A 26,173-nucleotide genomic window follows, 5' to 3' on the forward strand; every position below is an offset into this window, starting at 1 on the left:
GCGTGAGGTGATAAATTGTATTATTTTAAAACAGACAGAAAGATAATGTTGGAAAATTTATGGCCCATGACCAAAAATAGGGAGGCCCAATACACCCACTTGGATGGCTACGGTTCGGCCCAAGCTCACGACCCACAAATCGACCCACTACCCGACCCGACCCGGATTGATTACTTATTTTCTACCTAACTCTCATATTCTCTCATATCTCACATCTCTCTATTCCCTCTCTGTAATTCACTTTCCTCTTGCAACGATGGTCTCCTTCCAAAACCAAGCTGATAGTTTATGGAAGGTGATCCCTATCTTCCATTTTCATCTCTTCTCTCAGCCCTATAAATAGGAGACTCCTTCTTCTACCTTAAAATAGTGAACTAGTCCGACTTTGTGAAATAGAGAGATTGAAGGTTTTAGTGACCGTGTGCTAAGAAGATCTGTGTGATCGAGGGTTATAACCTTTGTGGCAAGGGTTTTGTGCCAAAACCGTGTGCGATCGTGGGTTTTATCTTAAGGCTGCCGATCTTAGTGATCGTGAGTAAAGCCTAAAAAATGGATTTGACTCTTTGAGCCTTTATTTGATCAATTATTTCCTTTGCTTAATGTTGATTTAATTTTTATTAATATTTTGTATATATTTGTGTATTATTTCTACAATAATGTTGTGGGCTCTCCACCCAACAGATAATTTACTCTTTTTTTTTTTTTTTTAAGAAAGTAATGTGCTCATTTTGCAATATTATATGGGTAAATTACATTGAATCCTATTTGGAATTAACGTGGTATAAGTTGAGAGATGCATATGAATAATGGACCCAAAGAAACTCTGCAAAAAGATCTAAAAGCCTCTAGCTAGCTACTTACATCAGCAAAATATTAAGACAACAGATGCAAACAAAACAGTGTTTCTGAACCCCCCGCGCGCACGATCTCTCCTGGATTTCTAAATCGGGTTCATCAGCTGATGAGAATTCCGTCGGGTCTTGGCAGCTTGAAGCCTCATCTGCCTGTTAAACCTTCGAATGAATTCCTCAACTCTTCTGTTCAGTTCTTCATCCGACATCCTTGAAAACTCGTTTTCTTCCTCATCCCTTTTCTCAGATGACGTCCTCCGCAGAACCATCTTTTCCTCACTGTCTTCAGCCGCCGCCACCATAATCACACCATTCTCCGAATTGCTCCCAACACATCTCCGTCGGTCACCCATGTTCTGTTCAGGGTTTCCTATTCCAACTTCTGGCTTGATACTGATCATCATTTCTTCCTTCTTCGTATCGAGCTTTTCGTTGTTCCGGCTTTCTTCATCATCTACGACGTCTGTTTCTGTGGTCCTGATGAAACTTTGATGTTTATTTTTCTTGTTTTGATGATTCTGATCATGTTTGGCGACAGCAGTAGTCACTACCATGTTTATTATCTTTTCTTGCGGTTTTTCATCAACCTCTTCTTTTTGATCGTTCGTCGCCGTTTTCTCGACGATTTTCACGTATTGGGGTTGGAGAGATGGAGCAGTTTTTGCTCCTACTGTGTTTTTCACGTACTCTTGGTAGAAAGTATGGTCGTCTTCGGACGAAGAAAATTCGCCAAAATCAGCTGCAATGATGAGAATGAGAGTGTTTGATATGAAAAACCAGAAGTTGGTGGTATAAAAGAGAGCAGAAGGTGAGAGGTTGAAAATGTACAACACTGAAATATAAATGAAAATGGATAACAAGAAAGCCCACAAGGATTTCAGATTGGAATGCTTCTTGGGGTTCTTTTTGAATTTTTCAAAATTGAGGGAGTTGTCTGATAAATTCAAAAATGGCATGGCCATTTTTGGAGAAGAAGGGTAACTCCGGACTTGGGGGTCAAGCTTTGGTGAAACTGTATTTGTAATTGAGAAGATGGGAATTTATAGGGGGGGTGACGGTCTCAATGAATATTCAATAATTGAGTCTTTAGAAATTACATTATTACCCCTATTTAGTTAGATTTCTAAACCCTACGTCTTGGTGATCTGTCGAGTTGCGTAATATTACAACTTCTCACGAGGATTTTCGGGTCCTATTGGGCATTTTTTTGGAAATTCAATTGTATACAGCTTTCAAAAACATAGATATGATCTGTTCTCCAAAATACTATACAACTGTTACATTGTACATAATGCACAGAATAAAAAAGTAGAATTTTATTTTAATTATTAATAGAGGGAGCACACTCGATCAATATTTGTACATAATTTAAATTTTATTATGTTTATTTAATCAAATAAAAAATTAGATTAATGAATTAATTTATTAAAACTATTAAAAAATCAAGTGACCAAAATAGATAATTCAGAACATATTAGTCCAAATAGATATTTCTCATTTAAATTAATTATTCTAAGATAATTACATTTAATAAATAATGTAAATATTATCTTACGCGTATAAAGAGTTATTTTCTTAAAAAAAGATATATATATATATATATATAATATTTAATAAAATACAACACGAATATCTACTATAAAAAAAGAAAAAAAAAATTGAGCATCTCCACCCCCATCATTGGACTTAGGTTATTCATGATTGAGTAATCATTGGAAAACTTCTAGCTACTTGCTTGTATCTTGATATCCTAAGATGGACTTCTCACTTGTGCTACTTGCATTTCAAATTGAGTGAATTGATTATAATTATATTATAAAATTTAATTATTAATATATTTAATTAGTTAAAAATTATTATTAAATAATAAATTAATATTTATGTAATAATAAAATTTAAATTTATAAACTCTTAATTACGAAGTCAATTTCATCAACTAAATTTTAAGTTTGGTTGATAGATTCTGATGATTAAAGTTTGAAGCACATGAAATCATGGACATGAATGGTCCACCAACCCCTTGTTTAATTATTCAATTATCTTGTTCTACAAGTGTACGCACACAAATGTATTTTCAGACAAAAATCTTGATGACGTGGATGTCCAATCATACTACACAAACCGTTAGATTCGTGCCAAGTGTGAGTTGGTGACATCGATGTAGCAAACGAAAGGGGCATTTTAATCACTGTCGCTCATCCGGGCATTAAACTATTAAGTTATTTTACTTAGGATCAGCTCAAAATTCTTGGTTGAATAATTAAGTTATTTGGTAATCTTAGGGATTTATCATATTTTAATGTTGGATTGAGAAGCCAAAATTGCGAGGTGGTAGATTATGTGGCATTGACAACTTTGTTTATCTTGCTTGATTAGATTAGATAATACCCTATTATTTTATACATCTTCTTATTTTTTAATCATGCCGTTGAATTTTTGTAAGAAATAAATTAATTCTAACGAGACATGTAAAGTTGGATGAATGATTATAGCTGATGTTGTATGAGTCAGTGTAAAGTGATGATGTGTTTGAGTTCCACCGTCTTATTTTATACAATTATGATCACATATTCAAACAAGTTATCAATTTCAAGAGTAAAGAAAAATAGAGCGGTATTTGACTTGGAAAATAGTTAACTCTTTTCAGGAAGTGGAGTGGAGGCCCAAGCCTGGAATGGAAACTCAGTAATGTTGCCCCAAATAACTGTAGCGGCCCATTGCTTACAACTACAAGTTTATAAAACCTCCACTAAACAAGTTTGCCCCAATTAATGAAAAATTCTAAATCAAATCGATTTTAATTGAACTTGAACCAATTATATGACTATTATAATATATTTGTGATATGATTTATCTATAATTTAAAAAATATAACCAAGTACATGACAAATATATCATACTTACTCTACGATTCATGTGATTCGATGAAACCTGATTTTGATAAAAAAAAATTCATAATTATTGTCCCTAACAAATTGAGCCTGGGTTCCTTCCTCTCAATTAATAAAAGTGAACCCATTTTCTTCTGAAAAAAAAAATTTGAGTTGAGTTTGTCCTCACTTTTTAATATAAAATTAATCTTATAATAATTATTTATTTAAATTAGATTATTCCGTGATCGGCGAAAATTGAAAATTTCACAAAACACAACTATACTGCGTTTGGACAACTCAAAAGTAATTATAAAGTCAACAGTGGGATGCAAAATGCAAATTGTCCAAGAATTGAAGGATCCCGTGACCTACTGTTACATGACTTACACCCGGTCCCATTAAAATAAAACCCCAATATTTTTTATATTTCCATTCCCAAAATGTGCGTACATTAATTAAGACATGTTTAATGTGCCATGAAAATTCAATTACTCTGTTTTTACCTCAATAATTAGAGGTAACATAATATAATTGATTACGTAAAATTTTTTAATTATGTTATGTGGAATATACAATTTAATTTAAATAAATCATCATAGGAATTTATGGGTTAGAATTAGGCCTTTCTAATTCTTAATGTTGTTGGTAAATTAAATCTTGAGAACATTTCTAAAGTTGTTTATTGATAAGAGATTTAGGGAACGGACGTTCCTTGATTATCAATAAGATAAGAAACTGTGGAGTTATTAGGTCGTACCAATGATCATAACCAATTTATCTATTATGAATGATTGTCATCTTTGCATCTTTGATCAACCGTGTAATTAAGCATGATCATGTTTTTAATTGGAATGTCCTTCACATATTTATCCTCTCTCTAAGTGTTTTCTTCTATTTAGTTTTAGATTTTAAAATAAAATCCCCCCATCTTTTATCTTATTTTATTTGAAGGAATTAATTTAAAACCAATCTTTGTGAATTCGAGCTCTATTCACTACTTTCACAAGTTTTAGTAGAAAATATTTTTGGTGGAGTCAACACCCATAAAATTTTGACTTCGTTTTTTTATGAAAATTTGTGTTTTTGAAATTAATTTCTTTTTATTACTTGTTCTTGTCATTTGGTTTTTAATGCCACAATCTTTCACGCCCGAGCTAGCGAGAGGAGGGACCGCAAAGAAATGAAGTCAGGAGCGGTTAATGGATGCTGTCCAGAATGTGGTTTTGAGGTATTATGAGCATATTTTGCAATCCATCAACCCGGAGCAAGTGTTGATACACTGAGCCCATGAGTGACAGAAAGATACGAATCTGATGCTAACCCAGCCTTTCACAGTGGAGGAAGTGAATCTTGCTTTAAAACAAATATATCCTCTAAAATCGTGAAGGTATGCCTCCTATCTTTTATAAAAAATATTGGCACATTGTTGGTCATGGCATAACTCATTGTGTGCTTGATATTTTATTTAATTGCTCACTTCACCCTCGGTTAAATTTTACACATATCGTCTTAATTTTCAAATGTCCTAAACCCGAACACATGACTCAATTTCAACCTATCTCATTATGTAATGGTGTTTATAAATTGGCCTTCAAGGCACTTGCTAATTGCCTTAGACCTCTCCCTCATTCACTTATTTCTCTATCTCAAGCCACCTTTTCTCGAGATGCTTAGTCACTGATAATGTTTGTTAATTAAACATAAAAATTATTCAATATTAATAAATGATGTATTGATTGAAATTCATAATATAATAATATTATTGATTCACCAAAAAGAGAAATTAAATAACATAATGGGATGGAGAATATAAAAATGAGGAAGAAAAAGCAATGGAACAAATTAAATAATAAAAAAGAACAAAAATGAAGTGTAGAAAAAGGATGATTAATTATTAATAGATATTGTAAATGGGAATGGTTAATAACAATAATAATAATAGGATAATTAATGAATTAAGGATGAGGTTGAGCTCTATTCTTTCTTTTCTGAAGAAACCTCTTGAGCGATCCCTTCATGGAAACCCCTAGTGTAGGTGTAAGTAATGTAGGTGTGGCCCCCGAATCTGCTGTCTTGGCCAGCAACAAAATTGCGCGAGCCTCAAACTCAGTAGCGTCACAAACAACTACTCTACCATTGTAGAAAATAGTGATGTGGTGGGAGTAGTTGATGTGGTTAATTGGCCTCCCATCGTCATTCACAGCTACTGATGATCTATATAACTGGGCCTCATAAGCCGTATTAAGCCGAAGCTCCAAATCTCTTTCCATTATATCTCTCTCACGCTGTGTAGTCTTGGGAGATGATGGGAGGAGGATGGAGGGGTATATATATATATATATTTAAAAACAACACGTGTTTTATGATAATTTAATTCAACAAAAATGGAAATAGTTGAAAAGATGTGAAGAAGGAAATATACTATTATTGTTATTAATCAATTCGGTCACTCCTCCCACAATTTTATATAATAATAAATAACAGAGTCACTTTGATGCCCACCACTTTCTTCTTCTAACTAACTATTTCTACATAGTAAAAAACAATAATTCAACCTGAAAAACATTAAAAATATGTGTTTGTGAAGTGGAGCTCGTCCTACTTCTTTATCCTCATAACAACTTTCTAATTATTAAGGTTTAATGTAATTTATTTTTTAATGAACAAAAAATAGCAGAGATATAAGCTGTTGCAATTTTTAAAAAGATAAATTATTATTATTTTAAATAAAAAAATAATTTAGAGTATATTGCTTGCATTTTTTTCTTAATTTTGAACCTATATACCTACCTAACTACCTACATGTTATAGCTAGGCGTGTTTGCCCATATACTTGTCCCACTAACCCACCTTATTCATACCTACTTACTATTTCTTTCTTCTTTTTTACCACTTTCAGATGGTTTACCACCACATTAAAATGTGATTAACCAAATCTACACTTAGTATCAGACTTCATCATCATCATCATCATCTCTGCTTTTCACTAATCCCTCACTTATAATGTGAAAAAACTAATTCATAGTACGTTTCTTCATTTGCCAATCACGTAATTGTAGAGATTTATGTTTAAAATTAATGTCTGCCGTCCCATGATTATGTTGACCAAACATTAATTTAGCATGTGTGATCAACACACTTTATATATAAATAGGATTTTGTTTTATTAAAGATTGTCGTGGAGCACACACCACACCAAAAGCATGCAATTCATTATTTGCTGCCCTTCTGGACAGACACGTGCAACTCAACTTTGCCTTTCACCATTCACACGCTTAAGCTACCACCGCCACCAACAAATTATTGATCCTTGAATTTTAAAGTGATAAAGGTTTGATGTCTGAATTAAATAATGTCCGAAAATTTAGGTGTCTGTATATCATAAATTAAATGTGGAGTTGATCCTAGTTTATTTTATGACAGCATGGATAGGGACATTGTGAAAAAGGTTAGTTTGATTTTGGGTGGGACGTCAATCATGATTCATGCTACACAAACACACACGAGAAGAACACATAAAATTACAAGAGGTTTTTATTATAATTATAAATATTCAAACACATGAGTTGTTATTGAAAGGAATCCTATGGGCTATTCTGGTTTTTATGGGTTCTTCTTAAATGGGCTGCAATCTGAGCTAATTGGGCCCACAATTTATTTTAATTATGGGCTATATGGTGGGCCGTGTGATGTTAATTGCATTTCAAGGCCCAAGTTCTATGTATTGTGCGTATGTCCATAATGCTGATAAAACATATTTTGGGGGTAAATCACGAGTCGAAGTGCGCGTGAGGAATGTGAATATACATATATATATTTATAAAGTGGTTGTGGGCGCATGGTAGTACACTTTTGGACCATTTTATTTTTATCCTGTTCGAGTGCGAGTGCGAATCAAAATATCATGCCTTTGAATTTACTCAACCATAATGAAATGAAAGCCATACAATTTTATCCAGCTAAATAAATGCCTAAAATATAAGAAAAATTTGGGTTTCCTGCTAAATCATTCGTTTCCGTGTAATCTGTGCGACCTCCTCTTTCAATCAAAATGTTCGTCATTCAATCTGTGAGTTCTTTTTTCTATTTGATTTTTCTTCTTTACTTTGCCCTAAAAAGGTTCCCTTTTCTCAGTTTCGTTTTGCTTTGTCCGTGTCTCTACTTTCTGCTGTTGGGTTTTGACATCTGAATTATTGAAATCTTGTCACTTTTGGGGCATCGGTGTCTTGAATTTTGAGCTTTTATATACTGTAAGAACTGTCCGGTTTTCTGATATCAAGAAATGGGTTTTTATTTTTTATTCTTTTATAGATTCTCGAGTATGTGAGATTATCATGGTAAATCTTGAATAAACGACTGAGCTGGTTGTTAGTGTTTTGTTTATGTTGTTTCTTGCTTTTCTTTTCAGTGCCGTACAAGACTTTATGACTTTTGGATGCTTAAACCCTGTACTTTTCAAGGCTTGAGGTGGAGATAGAAGCTAATGGCTGAAGTCCCAAGGAAGAAAAGGAATCACCTTGTTGTTGACGCACATGAGGTTGAATTTGGAACTTTTGTCATTTTTGGAATCAATTGGAGTGTATTAGAACTTAAAAGGACTTTCTCCAAGGAATTTGGGGAACTGCTTTTTGTGATTTAGGGAGTATCTATATTTTGTGCCTTAATGGTATTTGTACGAGGATCCAGGTAATCAATTGCTGAGTATTTGGATTTAATTTTGGAGTTGATTTTGTTGTCGTCATCCCTGGTAAATCTAGTTTGATGAAGCTTTGAAGAAAACAGTACATGAAAGAAGGTTTTATTTAGTGAATTAGGTTCTGTTGAGTGATTACAGAAAGATGCAAAGAGTGCGTGTTTCATCACACCAGGCTCCGGTTTTGAAGCTGGGGGACTCCCAAATGACCTTATCCCCAAAATTTAGGTTAGCCGCGACGCAGTCCACCCTGCTAGATCCTGCACTAGAATTTGAACTATCTGTTAGGGGAGAGCCTTTGGTTCCGGGACTTCCTGATGATGTTGCTCTATTGTGCCTCCTCCGTGTTCCAGTTGATCAACATGCAGTCTGCAAGGCTGTCTGCAAACGTTGGTATTCATTGTTTGGCAGCAAAGAGCAATTTTTTACCCTGAGGAAGGAGCTTGGGTTCCATGATCCTTGGCTTTTTGTCTTTGCGTATCACAAATGCACTGGGAAAATTGAGTGGAAGGTTCTTGACCTTAACCACTTCTCTTGGCATACAATTCCTGCTATGCCTTGTAAGGACAAGGTCTGCCCTCAAGGTTTCAGGTGTGTTTCCATCCCGCATGAGGGCGCCCTCTTTGTTTGTGGAGGTGTGATTTCTGATGTGGATTGTCCGCTTAATCTAGTATTGAAGTATGAAGCTCGTAAGAATCGTTGGACTGTGATGAAAAAGATGATCACTGCAAGGTCTTTTTTTGCAAGTGGGGTTATTGATGGTATGATATATGTTGCTGGAGGAAACAGCGCAGATCTATTTGAGCTTAATTCAGCTGAAGTATTGGATCCTAAGAAAGGGACGTGGCAACCTGTTGCTAGCATGGGGACCAACATGGCCTCATATGATGCAGCAGTTCTTAATGGGAAGCTTCTTGTAACAGAAGGCTGGTTTTGGCCCTTCTATGTGGTGCCCAGAGGACAAATTTATGATCCATTAACCGATAATTGGGAGAATATGGCTGCTGGACTGCGAGAAGGCTGGACCGGTTCAAGTGTTGTTATACATGGGCACTTGTTTGTAGTTACAGAGCATGAAAGGACAAAATTGAAGGTCTATGACTCAGAGAACGATTCTTGGGATGTCGTAGAAGGACCTCCGTTACCAGAGCAGATATGCAAGCCTTTTCGTGTCAACTGCTGGGCATGCAAGATCTATGTTGTTGGCCGAAACCTTCATGTTGCCATAGGCCATATCATGAAGCTGTATCCAAGTGTACCTTGTGAAAAGAAATGCAGATTTTCTGTTCAGTGGCAAATGGTGGATGCACCTGGGACCCTATTTGACTTGACTCCGTCAAGTGCACAGGTTCTGTTTGCTTAGAACCTGGATGTCTTTTGCTTTTGTTTTGTGCTTGGTGTTGGTGTTGCATATTAAATATATAGAGTTCTATAATTAGATAGTTGTTATTGTAAGGATGGCTTTTGTCATATAAAATATATATAAAGGTTCCAAAAATTGGGTATTTATATTTTTGCCTTACACTTATTCGTGAGATGTATCTTGAATTTGACAACCACAAAAGTTAGATCCATTCTTTTCCTATCCATTTGGGATCATCAGTGCACACTTTGAGAGAGATCATTTAATTGATTTGGATTAATTGCAATTGTCATTTTGGTTATGTTGTTTCCTCATCATTCATCCGTCTTCCCAATCTTAGAGCCTGGAAAATGCATTTCAATGACTCCTCTGCTGCAATGTGAATGGAGTACAATGGCATTGGCGTCATGGTTGCAGTCTACCACGAATCCAGCCATCGTTAATTGCCAATATTTTCATTGAGAGTAGTAGTTTTTGGCCCTTTCTTAGATTTTGGTTTGTTTTTCCTGTTCCACGGTGAGAATGGCTACACATGTTGAGATACTGCCTCTGTCCAGATATTTGGTTATTTCTCCCATCTTTTTTGCATTGTAGTTTGTAGGCAGTTAGGTTTAGTCCTCCCAAGTGATACCTGCATATGGAACCAACGGCCTTGTGCACTACACACTTATTACAGTTTCGAATGATACCACCATGACACAGTAAGTTTTCTTCCCTATCATTATTTCCTTTTTCCCTTTGCTCATGATGTTGGGGGTGGGGTGGGGTGCGTGTTGGGGGGGGGGGGGGGGTGCACAAGGGTTAAAGGGCTTCGGAATATGGGAGTGGAAAACGAATTCTGTAGTTTCTCATTATTGAATATGTTTACATTTTGTCTGAAGTTGTTCATTTCATTACTTACTGTTCTGTAGCATGCATCTTGAACGAAACTATTCCACAAGTGGCCAAGGCTTCTCTGTTGTTACCTGGTTTGTTAACTACTGATGAGGACAAGTGCTCCACATAGATAATTGGCAGTTTGCTGTTGGATATATGTTCATGTCTTTTTGTTTTTCAGGCAGAAAAACTTCAGCTGGGGCGATGGACTGTAATCTGTCCGTTTGGAATTCAATGGTAACCAAAGATTACAACTTAGTTTGGGTGAGCCATCGTTCTGCTTGGAATTCTATGGGCACCAAAGATTTCAGCCTTGCTTTTCTTTTTACTGATGAACTAGTGAGTCTGTGATTACAAGATAAACCTTATTTTCTTCGACTTCAAAGTCTGTGATGTCTGCCCATTCTGTTGAATTTCAGTAGTCGTATTGTTAACTTGCAATTTCAGTGTTTGTGATGCTGGAAATCTTGGATGATGCTTCAACTATGCATAACCACAATTTCATTCCACATCTCCTTTTAAAATATAATGTATTTGATTTGAAACATCCAACAAATGTTCATGATATATACTAAATGTAATTACTGAATAAAATTACTTACACCTGAAATTTGTAAATAAAATTTTTATTTACATCCGGGAAAAAATAGCAAGATGAACCTGGATATCATATGCTATCAACATGGGAATATGCCCAAGAAGGCAATGGATTCCGAAGCATATTACTAGTTATCGTAATGTTTGCACTTATACTTTCACAGAAATGAATTTGGTTATGATAAAAAAGGAGTTTATCTGCAATCCGAGTTCGATGTTTTGACGGATGCAAAATAGTTAGTACTGTCCATTTGGAGCCACTATGGAACGGGGAATCATATCTTGACAACTCCAGAAATGGACATCTGAAACATAACAATGATGATAGTCCACCCAAAACTGAAGACACAATAGCAGTCGGGCTCAAAATCTTGATCTATTATAAGAGTAGAAAAAAGCATAATTTCTCGTAGATTCCTGTACTCTTGGATAGAGAGTTCCGAACATAGCAATGGTACTTTAATGTTACACTGAACCCAAAAAAGAAAAGAAGAAAGAAAGAAAACCCACTATGAGTTCCTGTACACAATTTGTCATGGGAGTCGTGGATTTCCTGCATCTACATAAACAGCACCTGATTCCCATTTAGTTTGCGAGGAAAATGATATACCTAGCAACTGATGCTTCATGCAAGGTAATTGTATATTTGTGGGTTATTTTTGTCGCGCTCCAGGTACTCTCTGTCTATGAGGCTCTCGATCCTTTTCTTCAAGTCAGCTGGTTTTATTGGAAACTTGAGCTGTATATCATCAACATAAGAATACATTCAATTCTAGTGTGCATATACTTTTAATTTGTCTAAAGCTTGTTATTGCCATGATTGAAAAGGTAGTGCTCTCTTCTCACTCCTTGTCACGCATGCACATGCTTTGTCGTTTTGGCTGATATCCAAATGATAGATAATTCAAGGAGACAACGGAGACATGAGAGTTTTCATTACCTGCTGGAAGAGTTCAGTAATCAATAGAGTGTGACTTAGCACTTTTCTTGTCTTCATTATACGGACAATGGCAGCATCAACCTGTAAAAACAGTGCAGCAAAAATTTGATTAGTAGAGGACCTCCGAAGATTTAGCAAGAGAACGTTGCAGAATATAATTTGACCTGGTATTGACGGTCTTGGAATACCCTTTCTGTAGTGCTGGTGTTCTCCTCAACTGTTTCCTTCATCTGAATTGCATTTACCTGCGTAAAGTAGGTCAACCAATCAGTGGGGGTTAAAGGCCATGATTGCAGATAACCCATTTTCCTAGAGCCTTCAGGAATTTGACACCATGATATTTATGGATTTCTATCACTGATTAAAACGATCCTACCTTTATACGATATAGAGGAGCAGTAAACTGATCGTTGAAGACAAAGAAGTCATCATCCTCCACATCTCTGCCTTTAGGAATCTGCAAGGGTGATTATATCATTTAAATGAGAAATTTAAGGAATTTGAAGAAGTGTCTCTCCAGCTGAACACTCACTTTCTGAAGAACACGAAACTTTCCACATGCGAGGGACTGCAAAGTCCTCCTCAGCTCTTTATCCTCAATACCAGTGGATTCCTTGATATCTTGAAAGCCAAGCTTTTGTGCATCATTGAACAGCATCAACACAACCGTCTGGGACAGATGCAATAACATGTTGGATTCAGACCAATGCCAAGCAATATCTGACATACTAGAAGACATAAATCCACAAGACCAACCTGGAATAGAGATACTGCCAGCTCCTTTTTACCTTTTGGAAATTCTGCTTTCAGCACACAATGACCCAACGAATTTTGCCACATTAATCGCCTCCCACTATACTTGCTTAAGTAAAACTCCTTAAAGATATCCTGAAGGACAATTTGGTCACAACAAAACATGGTTATGGTCTGCAACAGTATGCTCTGCATTTTACTTAACCGCAACTGTGTCAAACCTGATACACATTGAGTTCAAGGGGGAGGCGAACATCCATGGGAGGATAGGTTGGCCAATACCTGCAGCCAGTCAACAGTGCATGTATTCATCCACTCATACCAAAATCAAATTTCTTTAAGGTTGAGAGCAATGTAGAAACAATGAACAATAGCAACTTACCCAGTTGTTAATACATGGACACTCATCTCGATTCCAGATGGGAGTTTCGTCCGAGCTTGGGATGATTGCTTGAATGATTCATTAATCTCTTTTGACAACTCAATATCCTGGAGACAGTTTTCAAAATATCATTAAGACATTGATTAATCTTACTTGCCAGAAAATGTAATATAGAAAATGGATATACTGAACAGTTTGATGGGTCTTACTTTCATTTGCGTTTTCAAAATTTCCTGCGGGTGGTTTCTTTTTCAACATATTATGAGTTCATCCAAAGGAACAGAAAAAGAATTACAGTGGACACAGCAAGGCTAGAGAAAGGAGCAACTAAGATCTAGTGGGATTATGATACGTAAACTCTGGTTGAATCATCCAGAAGTAGTTCCTTGCTTTGCTTGGAAGTATTTTGTTTCAATTTACAGAGCATGATTTAGTTTCTTCTAGGTAAGAGTTGGAACCAAAAGAAGTTTCTATTTGGTTCAGTAATTCATGAGACATTTACGCCTTATCTATATATTAATGGACATTATGTATTGTTCTTTTGCTCAAGAAACTAACAATTAGACCATTTCTAGGTTATTTCACGATTTGCCATATTTTATCATTTAATTGAAACGAACTATTTCCAATATGAGCTAATTCATGTAGAATCTTATTTTGTGTAAATATAGGCTAGGATCAGACAAATCGATCCTGTGTTCTTATGGTTTCAAAACAGATCCCTAGTGTCCTAGATTACTCTGAAAACAGATGTATCGGAAATCAATAAGAATGTCATCGCTTTGTCAGCAGCCACCCTAGAAACTACAATGCAAGAGCTGTAAAGGTATGACATTCAGTTCAATGGAAGTCTGAGGAAGCTTTGTAGATGAAGCCATGTTGCTAGCAATATAAGATACATTGGAAGCTCAGTATAATGTTGGGAAAGGATTTCTCTAAAAATTATTCACGGTATATAACAAATCAAAGTGCATCAGGCTTATAAGGCAAACAGAAATACACACCTTGAACATTCCTTCAAGTTTGTTCGTAAATTGACTGCCACACTCGGTTTTCAACTGCAATAACAAATCTCAATTTCTTCCTTGAGTATATATACAAAAAAATTGTGGGAATGGGGGAACTACAAAAACGTTAAACTGTACAATAAAAATAAAAGAAATTACTTTAGTAATCATTGACTTCTCTGCATCAATAGATGCACTTTTACCCAGCAAGAGTCTTTTAGCGAGATCTTTCTTGTAGAATGCTTCAAAAACATCCTTACCCTACAAGAGGAGTGAGACATAAATTTTAAGTACTTGAAATTTTGGATATCCATACTAAAACAGAATCGATTGCAACTAAAGCCTACTAGCTTTTTCGTACCTGTATAAATCTGAACAAAACCAAAACTTTATCTAGTGTACCCTCCAATTCCTCCTCTGATGTACCCTTATTTCCAGCACGAAGCTTCTCATCCACAAACTTGGCAATTAGCTCAGCAGGTCGGTTCTGAAAAGATATATAATACTGCATATTATTCTGATAGCTGGTTACAGATTAACATCATTAAACTGATGCCAAATTGATATGCCAACATCATAGAAGTATGAAATTCAGGTCCCTATCCAATCCAAAAGCACCAAGAATCTTATTTATCCTTACCTATCATTCCAACTCAGCAGCACTCAAGCCTCTCATGTAGCTATAGTAACACCAAATTCATCATTTTATTTCAAGATTCGAGCTAACAGCAGCAATTAGAACTTTAACTCATCACGTTATTCTTTCTCCCGCTATCAACTCCATATTGATCTAAACCAAGATTTCCAACAAAGTGAACTCGTTCAAAAGTGTAGTTCCTTTCATATTTTTCCCCATACGTGTCTATCTTAAGGGTATCAGTGAGCCACATCAATGAAGAAGTATTATTGTGGACCACTCATACAACCCACAAATGACATCACACATGTTTACTAGTATCCATCTATTGGGTCTACTGAAAAGATAATTTGAGAACATTGATCTCTCTGCCATAGAAATTTTAATGTTTCACCAGATATGTTTCTGAATTCACAAATCCACATGAAACTTTTATATTTACACATTATAGTTTGAGTGAATTTTCACTCTCGTGAGAGGGAAATCATACTGAAGAGGCAAAATGATAGTACCTGGCGGATATTAATGAGATGCTCAAATGAATCCTTGATGGTATTGCTAAATGCTTCATTTTTATAAAAGCTTTCTTCCCATATTCTATCCAGATTTGCCTTAAATTCCAATAAGCTAGACACCATATCTTTGTCCTTTTCTTCATCCATGACAATACTCTGGCCAGTTCTTCGGGTGTACTGACTAAGCGACTGCCTCAATGATTCAAGAGCATTGACTCTGGAGAAAAGCATATACATTCTCTGAAGGTCTTCAATACGCTTCCCGTCCATCAGCATCATGAAACCCTGCACAAGTTGCTCATAAATATTACAACATATAGCCGCAAGCAAAAGATAACAAAGGGATAACTGCAGATAGAATTGAAATTGATACAATAACAGCTACCTTATCCAGAATGGCAGATATATGGCGCTCAAGAAGTTGCTTTTCCGCAGTGGCTACTAGTGGCTTCCTTGTACTTGCATCCAGGTAGATTAAGCACCTTTCATGTTCTTCTTGCAACCTTACCTGGAAAATCAGAGAATGCCAAACATATGATCAAAAGTTGCGATATAGTGGAAGGTTACTGTAAAAAAAAATACATAAAAGAATCTGAGGATGGAATCATGATTCAAATTTTGCTAAGCAGATAAGCAACATGACTTCGCACCTCTACATGCTTCAAATAATCTGGAACATCTGCCTGTTGCATATATTTGACACCTTCTGCTGCATAAAATTCAGATGTACCTTCAAGGAACGGCTTCTCAAAGCTTTCTGGGTAAATTCCCAATGCAGTGAACATCTTCAAAAGATGATTTAGGAGAGTCCTATCAACAGCTTCACCTAGTCTACAAGAATAACCAAAATAATGATATTAGAATACAGATATCCTATGTTCCATAAACCGAGCATAGCATAAATGGTCTCTGAAGAGACTGATATTGACAGCAGGCACTAATAAAAGAATCTGAAGATTCTATACGGGAGAGAAAATTTTAGTTATGAAACTGTGGTGTGAGAGAAGTAACTGAGTATTAACCATCATTGAATGTTCTGCATGTACCCAAATGTCAAGCAAAAATTGTATGGTACCTCTCACTCTCTATCATTTTTAGAAGGCCAAATACAGTTTTGTGCTCCACTTCTGAAGCTAGAGAAAGATGTTTGCGGAAAAGCTGTAAGCCCATGTCCCACAATGAGCGCACATTTGGTGTTTGCTTCACATATGTTCTATCAAGATATAATGCTATACCCCGGATCATCAACATCTGGTCACAAAAGTCCTGCCAGCACTTCTCAACAAGTGATAAGAAAACTACTAGATCTTCACTTTGGCCAACCAATGATTGTAGGGCAGCAGATATGTAGGCTTCACACTCATTTTCAATTCTTTGATAGAGACTTCCCCCCATCTTGTGCAGGCAAAGGTCATTGACAGCCTTAAAGATCATAAGTTGGTCAGTCAGACTCTACAAGATACAGCCTAAGGTAAGAAAATAACAGCTAAAATTACCTGATAGAGCTTCTCCAAGTCACACGGATCAGGTTGCTTCAAAAATATGGCACTGATAGCCGACTTGAGTGTTGCCCATGTATTCTCCTCAAAATTATTTGGCAGCGTCGGTTTGGCTTGAGAAACAAATCACAGAATTTGATCATTAAGGAATACTCATTTGAAGTAGTGAACTAAATCTACATTTTAGGTAGAAGACATTTACATCAGCTAAAGAAACAGATTGCACCATAGTTTAGAGATAAAGCATGCGACAAGCATTTCTAACGGATGCTGCATGCAAAAACGTAACTTTAAACATTTGAGAGAAGCTCTATTTTGAAATTCCAAACAGTAGAATTCTATTTTTTTATTCTTATGATCAGTTATACCACTTTATAACTGCATAAAAGACAAGGTTAGAATACTTCAGCAATTGCTCCAAGCACAAAAGATCACATGCCTTGTGGTCATCCTTGAAACTTCGAAGACTATGGTTTGCTCTCATGTCTAAGAATGTGCATCGTGTAATATGTTTGTTCACATCCTCTAGTACTTCTCGACTTTCATAAAGCTATGTTCCTCTAGTTAACCAAGAGCACCAACAGATGTCTAACCAAAGAATCCCACAAATCAAATGTTACCAAGCAATAGTAAATCCTCATGGATTCTGGACACAACAGTAGTTCATGACTTCATCCAGAGCATTTACTATCCCTATGTTCACAAATATGGTGTTCTGTTGAGATAATGCATTTGGACAGATGAATTTCATTGCATAAAGTAATAATTTAAATATATTATGCTTTAAGCACAGTATGTCAAATGTGATTGACCTGCTTACCAAATTTATAAAATGGATCTACTGAATTGAATAATTGTCTTATTCTATAAGATGCTCAGATTTCTACATAAAACTGGAATGACAAAAGGTAAGAACTAAGAAGGCAAAATTGTAATTCCTGGGGAACTGTCATAAGCTAATTTACTTAGGATACCCAACCCATAACTTAGCCACTGGCAGGACAATTGGCATTTCCATTCAACCAAGATTATCCTTCTCAAGCTTACGTAACAGGAAAATGGCCAGGATAAGCCTCCATCCTTTTAGCCACTCTACCACACCCCCTTGGAGAAACTTAAATAGTCACAATTCTACAGTGCAGTGGTCCCATCTAAAAGAATATCTGATGAAGTTATCACTCGTTCCTGTTGCTCAGCATCTTCCTTGTCAATTGGCATTTCATATTTCACATTTATCATGTTTCCTTCATAAAAAATTCTGACGAAAACCTAAAACCTCTTAAGTGTTCATTTTTAAAATGCATGTGTTAGTGAATTAAACTGGAAATAATTGAATTACTTATTTTTTTAACTTAAAGGATTGCCAAATTCATGCATTTGGAAGTACAAGCCACACTTATCAAAAAGTGAGATAGTCCTAGATCTCCGTCTATACCAAAACATAAGCAAAATTACATAAAAACTTCAGACAATTTTAAACAATTCACGACAAAATCTCAATTTCAGACCAGCCAGTCAAACCTATAAAACCCTAACAATTTAATCACAATTAGACGAGCACAAACAGCATAAATCGGCAATAAAAATCTCGAATCTTCCCCAGAAGTGGGTCGACTTAAACCCATAAAAAAAAATTGCAACATCAGAAAAATAGCACCAAAGCTAAAAAATCGAACCTTTGACGAGTTTAATGACAAGCTTCTTCGTGGGCTGCGGAGGCGTTGCCTTCTTCCGAGACAAGTTGGCGGTTACTCCTCCAGCGGAAGCAGCAAGGCCACGGCCGAATGCGTTCGACGGAGAGGAAGTCTCCAATGCGACGTCATTTGGATCGTCTTCGATCATCGGGGAGTGAGCAGGGGGTTCGGCAAAGTGAACATGAGGAGCAATCTGCTGCTGGCCGTTCTTGTTGCCATCGAGAGAGCACGCGACAGCCTGGGACTTGGCTTTTTTCATCGCCGGGAAAATTGGGGCTGCGGCGGGGCCGGCGCCGGCGGTGGTGGTGGAGGAGGAGGAATAAGGTGATGCGGAGCGCTTGCTGGGGTTGGTGGAGGTGGGGGTGGAGGTGGTAGGTTGAGACATAGAAGAAATATGAAATCTCAACGAGAGCTCCTCATTATAGGAGAAAGAGAGCAACGTTTCCAGATGAGGAGAAAATGAATTCCCATTGCACTCATTTGCTTTACACATTTTATTGTATTTTCTCTCTCTTTTTTTCTTTTTCCCCCTTTAAAGTCTTGGGCCTTGATTCACTCATAGCACAAATATATGGGCTTACGAATTTTCTAGAAAAGGAAGGGAGTTGGGTCCTATGGGCCTTACTTAGTTATTAGCCCAATAAAATTACTTTAAAACAAATCAGCTCTGCCAGCCCAAAGAATTAACTGAAGGGAGGATAAAAGGAACCCTTGAGAAGTCTTTGGGGACGGTCTACCGATTCAGACACAAGACTGACTTATAAAAGAGCTTGCATCCGAAGCTTGAGTGCATGTATATTGGGTACGTGAGTTAAAAAAAGAACAATTGACAAACTTTGTCAAAACATAAATAAATAATAATTTAAGGGTTTTAGAGCATATGAAAGCAAAGTGGGAAAGCCAAAAGGGCACCAACCGGAAACCCTTGATGTTAATAAACCAAAAAACAAACAAGCAAAGAAAGGAATTCATTACTCACAGCATAATCTACGTACATCAGACATCCTCTCTTGTCTATATCCATTTATTAATTTCCAACAATACTAAAACTAGTTTTCTATCTCTCATCCCTCATCAAGAACAAAAGGCTGCTTGTCATGGGAAATCATGTCAGCAGGATTTCCATGTTACATCTTCTTCTTGGATTATTTTTAACTTTATCAGGTACATATCTGCTTCCTCTTCTGACTTCTATTCATGTGTTCTTGATCCCGACATTTCAAGACCATGGTTTTTTTTCCTTCTAATTATGGCTTGTTTGCATATCATTGTATCAAACTGTATTCTTCTAAAAACTTTACAGGTTTCTGTTTTCTAGGAGAAGTAGAATCCCTGGGCATTAACTACGGACAAGTGGGCAACAATTTGCCCCCCCCGGATAGAGTTCTTGATCTCTTGCGCTCTCTAAAGCTAACAAAAGCCAGAATCTACGACACCAACCCTCAAATTCTGACAGCATTTGCCAACTCCAATATCGAACTTGTCGTCACAGTCGAGAACCAAATGCTACCCATCTTGATGGATCCCAACCAAGCCCTTCAATGGGTTCACACCCACATTAGGCCCTATTTTCCAGCCACCAGAATCACAGGGATCGCCATCGGAAACGAGGTTTTCACCGGCGGCGATACTGCTCTGATTTCTTACCTCGTGCCAGCAATGGTGAACATCCACGCGGCTTTAGTTCGATTTGGATTAGACAGATTCATCCACGTTTCTACACCCAGTTCTTTAGCAGTTCTCCAGGAGTCGTTCCCGCCGTCGGCAGGGTGTTTCCGCCCGGAGCTCAACCGGATAATGCCCCAGTTCTTGCGGTTCTTGGCTGCTACACAAGCCCCATTTTGGATCAACGCGTACCCGTATTTCGCGTACAAAGACGACCCGAATAGTATTTCTCTGGACTACGTGCTTTTCAACCCGAATTCGGGAGTGGTGGACCCTTACACCAAGTTACATTACGACAACATGTTGTATGCTCAAGTGGATGCAGTGACATTTGCGATGGCAAGAATGGGGTACGGAGGTATAGAAGTGAGGGTATCGGAAACGGGCTGGCCTTCTAGAGGCGACCCGGATGAAATCGGGTCAACGGTGGAAAACGCTGCGATTTACAACGGGAATGTGTTGAGGCGGCAATTGAAAAACGAAGGGACTCCATTGAAGCCGAATAGGAGGTTAGAGGTTTACGTGTTTGCATTGTTCAATGAGGACATGAAGCCCGGCCCGACTTCAGAGAGAAATTATGGTTTGTTGCAGCCAGACGGAACGATGGTGTACAATTGCGGGCTATTTGAATTGGCAAGTACTTCCTTGACTTCCAATGCCACCCAGGTTAAATCGTAGGTTTATTATTCTTCGGGTTCTTTTATTTATTTTCTGTAGTTTATTATACCAAAATGTAAACATAAAAATGTACACGTTTTATATAGCTGCTACATTAAATAAATATAGCATAGTTCTTGAAATACCAAAATGTATGGTTCGGCTATTTTCTTGTTATTGAAAATCATGTTTGTAATACTTTACTCGAAATTGGGACCAAATGTTGCTTAATGAATGACCGGGCTCAAAAGAAGAAGCTGAAAGAACTGAAATATCAATTGGGACTGGAAAGTATCTTAAAAGATGACAAACGACATTAACTCAAACAGTTATGAACCAGATCTGAGCCTTCAATGGAGTATTTGGCTGCCATAGTCTTCATTAAATTTCTCATAACGATGGGCATGGAGATGAGCAGAAGGTCTGGTGTTCCTCAAGGCTACCTCAACATCGCCATGTGTAATGGGTCCAACCTTTGGTAGTTCTGCAAACCAGAGACACTTTTAGCGCACCAATTATAATCAGTAACAACTAGCTGCTGCAATTTACAGGATCCTATATTTGATGGGAAAAAGGAAGCCCGGATGGTTGGCCATGGGGAATAAGGGTAAATCAAGGTTTTAAGTTTCAGCGGAAGATCATACCAATATTTGATTTCCTTTTTTTCTTTCCTTTTTCTATTCCCTTCAACTCTAAAATTCCAATATCTTATACTAACCAGTCTCCCAAGAACAGCAATAACCAAAAACCATTAAAGGCATACCTTCCTCAGGCACCAGTTCTTGTTTCTCCTCAAGAATAGTCATCAACCTTCGCAGTGGCTGCATTGCAGCCTCTTTGCACAATAGACGAATATCTGAACCTGAAAAACCTTCCGTCCTCTCCACCAACAAATCATAAGGAATTTCCTCAGGATTTGGTGGCAGTAATTCCTCAAACATCGCTCTTCTTGCTTCTGGTTCCGGAAGAGGTACAAGGATCTACATCACATGGAAAACAATTATATTGAGCTTCATTTTTGCGGTTACCAGACATTTTAATTGTTTTATGAAATGGGAATAAGAAAATTAATAACACAAATTATGAACTGATCCGCACAAGTAGCCTGGCATTAGTGTTTCTAACTAGAAACTTCTCAATCATGTTAGCATTGTGCAACAAAACAAATATGCTGTAGTGACTATGCATCTCATGCTTCCAACAAAAAGGAAAATGAAATGAGAAGCACTAAAAGTAAAATTATTCAGTAAACAGTATTTATAAAAATGAAAACACAATTTTTATAACTATAAGTTGCTTTTTTTATGTTGCTTTTGTACTAGGAAAATATAATACATTAACCCTTCTGGAGACATACCCGCTTCTCAAGACGCCTAAGCATTGCTGCATCTAGTTCCCAGGGAAGGTTAGTTGCTGCCAGAACAAAAACAAGTTCATTTGTCTTTGTCAAACCATCCATCTGCAGTTCAGTCCAAACCCATTAATTTTTTTAGCAAGCATATAGGTAGTTCAATCCCTATCAACTGTTCATATGAACAACAAATGGAAGAAATTGATTAGCAGGTTGATTAGCCCTGCAGATAAGATAGACCTGCTCGCACACTCTGATGTTTCCAGTTTCTTGCATTATAGATAAAGAAAACTTCACCTGTATAAGCAACTCAGTCTTCAGACGCCTGCTTGCTTCATGTTCACTGCGCCCTTCACCCCGTTGGCTGATAATTGCATCAATTTCATCCAGAAATATAGTTGATGGTGCGTGATGCCTAGCTAGCTCAAACAATACTTTAACCAATTTTTCAGAGTCACCTGCAAGGTAAAGTGTCATAAATATCTTGAGGGAAACATGAATGCCAAAGTGCCAACTGTTCTTCTATTTCTAAAATTTATAAATGCAAAGTTCCTCTTCTGTCACTAACTTCTTAACAGCTAGAATGATTTGGCGTATAGGAAGAGAACCATAAGAATAATCCTATTAAACCACAGTCTTGCAAATATAATCTGCATAAAAGCTACAGTTGAAGGCAAAGAAGAAACACTTGATATTGAAAAAGAATTGCACTAGAGACAACAATGCGGCCACATAACTAGAAGATAATTAATAATATGGTGCACTTGATATTAGCTAAAAAAGAGGTCTAATTACTCTTAATTTGATTTGCAAACTGGATAAAAATATAACCAGTGAAGGGGAAAAAGAAAGCAAAACAACTAAGATTATCAATATAAGTCATAGCAGGAATCAAATGAACAGGGCATGATGAGCCGAGCAGATCCAAGCAAGGATGATCATAAGAGAAGTGAGAAAGCACAAAATCTTACCCCTCCATTTGCTAACAATTGATGATGCAGAAATGTTGAAGAATGTGGTTTTGCACTCTGTTGCAACTGCTTTTGCCAGCATAGTCTGTAATTTGGAAGATGAAAAAGGACATATGATGTGTTTGTAGCTACCACTCATTTTTTAAAACATCGCAAAATCAACAATGGGGCATATACAGAAAACAGGGAACTATGGGAGAAAGGCTCAATCAAACTAACTGAAGAAAAAGAATATTTAACTGCAACTAGTAGAGCTGAGCTCAATCTTGATATCTTCAATATAAATTGTAAACGGTCATGGGGAAAGCCTTATTTTCGCAGGATCCTGGATTTCAGTAGTCTTGAGTTCAAATTCTATGTAATAATGGAAAAAACCAACTAGAGCAAATCGGATAACCGGGATAAGCTCTACTGGCAGCAGTATGCCTCACAGACCAAAATCAAATAAAACCATCTCAGCATATTGATAACAAAATTCAAGGACACAGGAAGTAGAAGTAAGTCATTGTTCAACAATATAGTACATTCAGTGAATAAAGAACAGAAAGAGAAGTGAGACACAAACCTTTCCTGTTCCAGGGGGGCCAAAAAGGAGAATGCCTTTCCATGGTGTCAGAAGACCAGTGAAGTACCTGTAAAAAAAGTAGAGGTGGAAATTTTATCACTTTCAGAAGACCAAAAATATACTATGCCTGAGGTGAGGCACTCAATTTTAAGACTTACTTTGGATATTTTATCGGCATAACAACAGCTTCTTTGAGTAGCCGTTTGGCATTCTCTAACCCTTTTATGGATTCCCATTTAACATCTGGACTACCTCGAATGATGTCTCTGCAAATGATGACAAGATTATCTACATATCAATAAACAGGATAAAATGGATCAAGATGATATATGGTATAACACAAATGGGTAATTATCAGCATCCAGCCAACAGTGCCATTATTTACCTACTTAAACTCTCTGCCAAAGCACGGACTTCTGCTGACTCAAAGGGAGGAAGTAAAGACCGCTGCCTGAAAGTGCAAATTAAATGTTCAGGAGATGCCTAGACAGGCAGTGAACTCTTCAAAAGTTATAATTTTCAGAATTGCATGGCATCAACAATCATTAAAATGTTATTGGCAAAATGTGAGGGAGTAATCATACGGCAATTCATCCACTCCTGCAGATGGGACTCCATTAGAGTGCGTTAAATTGTTTCGATCCTGAAGCACAAAAGTCATGTTAAAACATTGCATTAATTAACTTTGTCAGTAAGAATCAAAAGCATGGTACCTGGTTCCTGAACTGTTCATAGATAGCCAAGTCAGATGTGTTCTTAACACGTCCACTTCCATTTGACATCCCATTCGAATGCGTCGTACTATGTACAGCTTGACCATTTGCAGCCCCATCTTCTGCCTTAGCCTCCCTCTTCCTCCCAAACTTGGAATCATAAAACAACTTAAATTCCTAAATGGCACACCCGAAAAAAGAAACCCTAAATGAATTTTGGAATTACGTTCATTGAGAACAGGTTCACTTTATCTATTCCTAGAAATTACACACATATAATAGAGGACCCCAAACTCAACCATAAGTTGGTCACCGACGGACAAATTCATAGCGTATTTACAGTATACCCTGTTAGTCAATAAACCAAGAAATATAAATACGAATAAAGTAACATAAAGAATAATTTGATTGGCATACATCACAATCAGGACAAGTTAAATTGAACTATTACAAATGCAGGATTAGTCAACACCATATCATCACTTGTAACGGGTAAAATACAAAAAGAAAATACTACACAAAACAAAGAGAAAGTAAATCTGAGAGATCCGCTGTTAGGAGAATGATGACGCTAGTGAATTTTCACCACGGCAAATCCAGGCACAACAATTGAAGTCAAGTGAACAACGATTAGCTAAGCCCGCTTTACCTCGACTACCGACACGGGAATGCTGAACACGTAATTGCAGAGGAGAAAGAAAAGAAAACCCGATCATTCGCGGAATCAAAAGCTTTCATACATCGGTCAACGCAAGTCCAAGCAAAAACACAAACATATAGATACAGCATTTGGAAGTGAACAGAGAAAATAGAAAGCACCTGAAATGACCAGCGGGTGGGCAAAGGCTCATCCGCCATCTGAAGGACAGAGAAAGAGAAATCTCAGAGATGCAGTCTTCTTCAGCCTTCTCTGTCTCTACCACACACACAGACGCCGCACGGATGCGTGTGCGTATGATGTGTTGGAGTATCTGTCGTTCGTGAGCCGTCACACTCTATGTGCTGGTGGAGATCGACCACGTGCTGCTTTCAGTTCCTATATTATTTCCGTTAATTTATGAATAAAATGGAAAAATTGAAAACAAGAACATAACAAAAACAATAAAGTAATAAAGAAAGGTGAGATCTTTTCCACATGAGAGCTTCGAGTGTCGGGGCGGGGCTTATTTTGCCAGATTGAGTGGTACCGAATCTTTCCAGTTTATAGTGAGTACTGAGTTGTCGTCGAACAACCGAGACTACGGGATGGGGACAGGCACTGGTTGAGTTACAGGAAGGTAGGTGACGGACCAATAGGAATGCCTCTATTTTCCTCTGTCCTAAACCTAGTGCACAGTCGATAATAATATAAAGATCAATTTTGTTAATGTTGTAAAAGGGTTTAATGCAATTTAGTTTATCGTGACGTTATAAATAAGTAAATTATTTTTTATAAAAAATAATAATAATTCATTATCTTGTGTTTATTTAAATAAAATAGTTTTGTTTTAAAAAATATAAAATAATAAATTATTATATTTTAAAAATATAAAAAAATAAATTATTATTTTATATATTAAAATAATTTATTT

At 36.9% G+C, this 26,173-nt stretch overlaps 5 protein-coding genes across 10 annotated transcripts; 2 read left to right on the plus strand and 3 right to left on the minus strand.

Moving 5' to 3' along the window:
- Nucleotides 1-777: 777 nt before the first annotated feature.
- Nucleotides 778-1,859, minus strand: LOC105167544 (uncharacterized). Its single transcript, XM_011087317.3, has one exon. It carries the CDS (start codon nt 1,811-1,813, stop codon nt 941-943), a length of 873 nt encoding a protein of 290 aa, XP_011085619.1. The 5' UTR covers nt 1,814-1,859; the 3' UTR covers nt 778-940.
- A 5,712-nt stretch (nt 1,860-7,571) lies between these two features.
- Nucleotides 7,572-11,165, plus strand: LOC105167287 (F-box/kelch-repeat protein At1g30090). Of its 4 annotated transcripts, none has more exons than XM_011086936.3 (3): nt 7,572-7,793; nt 8,133-9,765; nt 10,838-11,165. In XM_011086936.3, the coding sequence occupies exons 2-3, from the start codon at nt 8,563-8,565 to the stop codon at nt 10,895-10,897; spliced, it is 1,263 nt and encodes a 420-aa protein (XP_011085238.1). In that variant the 5' UTR covers nt 7,572-7,793; nt 8,133-8,562; the 3' UTR covers nt 10,898-11,165. The 4 variants fall into 4 exon arrangements, with proteins under 4 accessions (XP_011085238.1, XP_011085240.1, XP_011085241.1 ...); XM_011086938.3 differs by having other exon boundaries at nt 7,572-7,777; XM_011086937.3 differs by lacking the exon at nt 7,572-7,793 and adding an exon at nt 7,821-7,974.
- Nucleotides 11,166-11,613: 448 nt separating this feature from the next.
- LOC105167288 (cullin-4) lies at nt 11,614-19,168 on the minus strand. Its single transcript, XM_088883390.1, has 17 exons — nt 18,663-19,168; nt 16,984-17,099; nt 16,563-16,909; nt 16,138-16,318; nt 15,873-15,995; nt 15,485-15,772; nt 14,697-14,822; nt 14,495-14,596; nt 14,333-14,386; nt 13,329-13,435; nt 13,168-13,228; nt 12,950-13,081; nt 12,726-12,863; nt 12,570-12,650; nt 12,358-12,438; nt 12,194-12,274; nt 11,614-11,992 (listed from the first exon to the last, which is right to left on the minus strand). The coding sequence occupies exons 1-17, from the start codon at nt 19,063-19,065 to the stop codon at nt 11,879-11,881; spliced, it is 2,535 nt and encodes an 844-aa protein (XP_088739516.1). The 5' UTR covers nt 19,066-19,168; the 3' UTR covers nt 11,614-11,878.
- A 510-nt stretch (nt 19,169-19,678) lies between these two features.
- Nucleotides 19,679-21,252, plus strand: LOC105167289 (glucan endo-1,3-beta-glucosidase 11). 2 transcript variants are annotated; one of them, XM_020696327.2, is made up of 2 exons: nt 19,679-19,844; nt 19,999-21,252. In XM_020696327.2, exons 1-2 carry the CDS (start codon nt 19,778-19,780, stop codon nt 21,021-21,023), a joined length of 1,092 nt encoding a protein of 363 aa, XP_020551986.1. In that variant the 5' UTR covers nt 19,679-19,777; the 3' UTR covers nt 21,024-21,252. The 2 variants fall into 2 exon arrangements, with proteins under 2 accessions (XP_020551986.1, XP_011085243.1); XM_011086941.3 differs by having other exon boundaries at nt 19,682-19,844; nt 19,984-21,252.
- Nucleotides 21,253-21,260: 8 nt separating this feature from the next.
- On the minus strand, nt 21,261-25,892 carry CCP1 (P-loop containing nucleoside triphosphate hydrolases superfamily protein). 2 transcript variants are annotated; one of them, XM_011086943.2, is made up of 12 exons: nt 25,738-25,892; nt 25,422-25,638; nt 24,603-24,779; nt 24,474-24,532; nt 24,275-24,340; nt 24,048-24,155; nt 23,890-23,956; nt 23,325-23,409; nt 22,651-22,811; nt 22,360-22,461; nt 21,766-21,982; nt 21,261-21,486 (listed from the first exon to the last, which is right to left on the minus strand). In XM_011086943.2, the coding sequence occupies exons 2-12, from the start codon at nt 25,458-25,460 to the stop codon at nt 21,353-21,355; spliced, it is 1,215 nt and encodes a 404-aa protein (XP_011085245.1). In that variant the 5' UTR covers nt 25,461-25,638; nt 25,738-25,892; the 3' UTR covers nt 21,261-21,352. The 2 variants fall into 2 exon arrangements, with proteins under 2 accessions (XP_011085245.1, XP_011085246.1); XM_011086944.3 differs by having other exon boundaries at nt 24,603-24,752; nt 25,422-25,787.
- Nucleotides 25,893-26,173: the final 281 nt, after the last annotated feature.

The sequence above is a fragment of the Sesamum indicum genome, linkage group LG8 (genome assembly GCF_026168435.1).
Source record: "Sesamum indicum cultivar Baizhima isolate 11 linkage group LG8, ASM2616843v1, whole genome shotgun sequence".
Classification (NCBI taxonomy): Eukaryota; Viridiplantae; Streptophyta; class Magnoliopsida; order Lamiales; family Pedaliaceae; genus Sesamum; species Sesamum indicum.

Coding starts and splice junctions, on each gene's coding strand:
- LOC105167287 (XM_011086936.3), top strand. CDS start 8,563: ATGCAAAGAGTGCGTGTTTCATCACACCAGGCTCCGGTTTTGAAGCTG. Junction 9,766..10,837: donor TGACTCCGTCAAGTGCACAG/GTTCTGTTTGCT, acceptor TTTGTTTTTCAG/GCAGAAAAACTTCAGCTGGG.
- LOC105167289 (XM_011086941.3), top strand. CDS start 19,778: ATGGGAAATCATGTCAGCAGGATTTCCATGTTACATCTTCTTCTTGGA. Junction 19,845..19,983: donor ATTATTTTTAACTTTATCAG/GTACATATCTGC, acceptor AAAACTTTACAG/GTTTCTGTTTTCTAGGAGAA.
- LOC105167288 (XM_088883390.1), bottom strand. CDS start 19,065: ATGTCTCAACCTACCACCTCCACCCCCACCTCCACCAACCCCAGCAAG. Junction 15,996..16,137: donor ATTATTTGAAGCATGTAGAG/GTGCGAAGTCAT, acceptor CTGATTTTCCAG/GTAAGGTTGCAAGAAGAACA. Junction 14,823..15,484: donor ATCTCATTAATATCCGCCAG/GTACTATCATTT, acceptor ATATCTTTTCAG/AACCGACCTGCTGAGCTAAT.
- LOC105167544 (XM_011087317.3), bottom strand. CDS start 1,813: ATGGCCATGCCATTTTTGAATTTATCAGACAACTCCCTCAATTTTGAA.
- CCP1 (XM_011086943.2), bottom strand. CDS start 25,460: ATGGCGGATGAGCCTTTGCCCACCCGCTGGTCATTTCAG. Junction 24,341..24,473: donor GCAGGAGTGGATGAATTGCC/GTATGATTACTC, acceptor TTGCACTTTCAG/GCAGCGGTCTTTACTTCCTC. Junction 24,156..24,274: donor TTGGCAGAGAGTTTAAGTAG/GTAAATAATGGC, acceptor CATCATTTGCAG/AGACATCATTCGAGGTAGTC.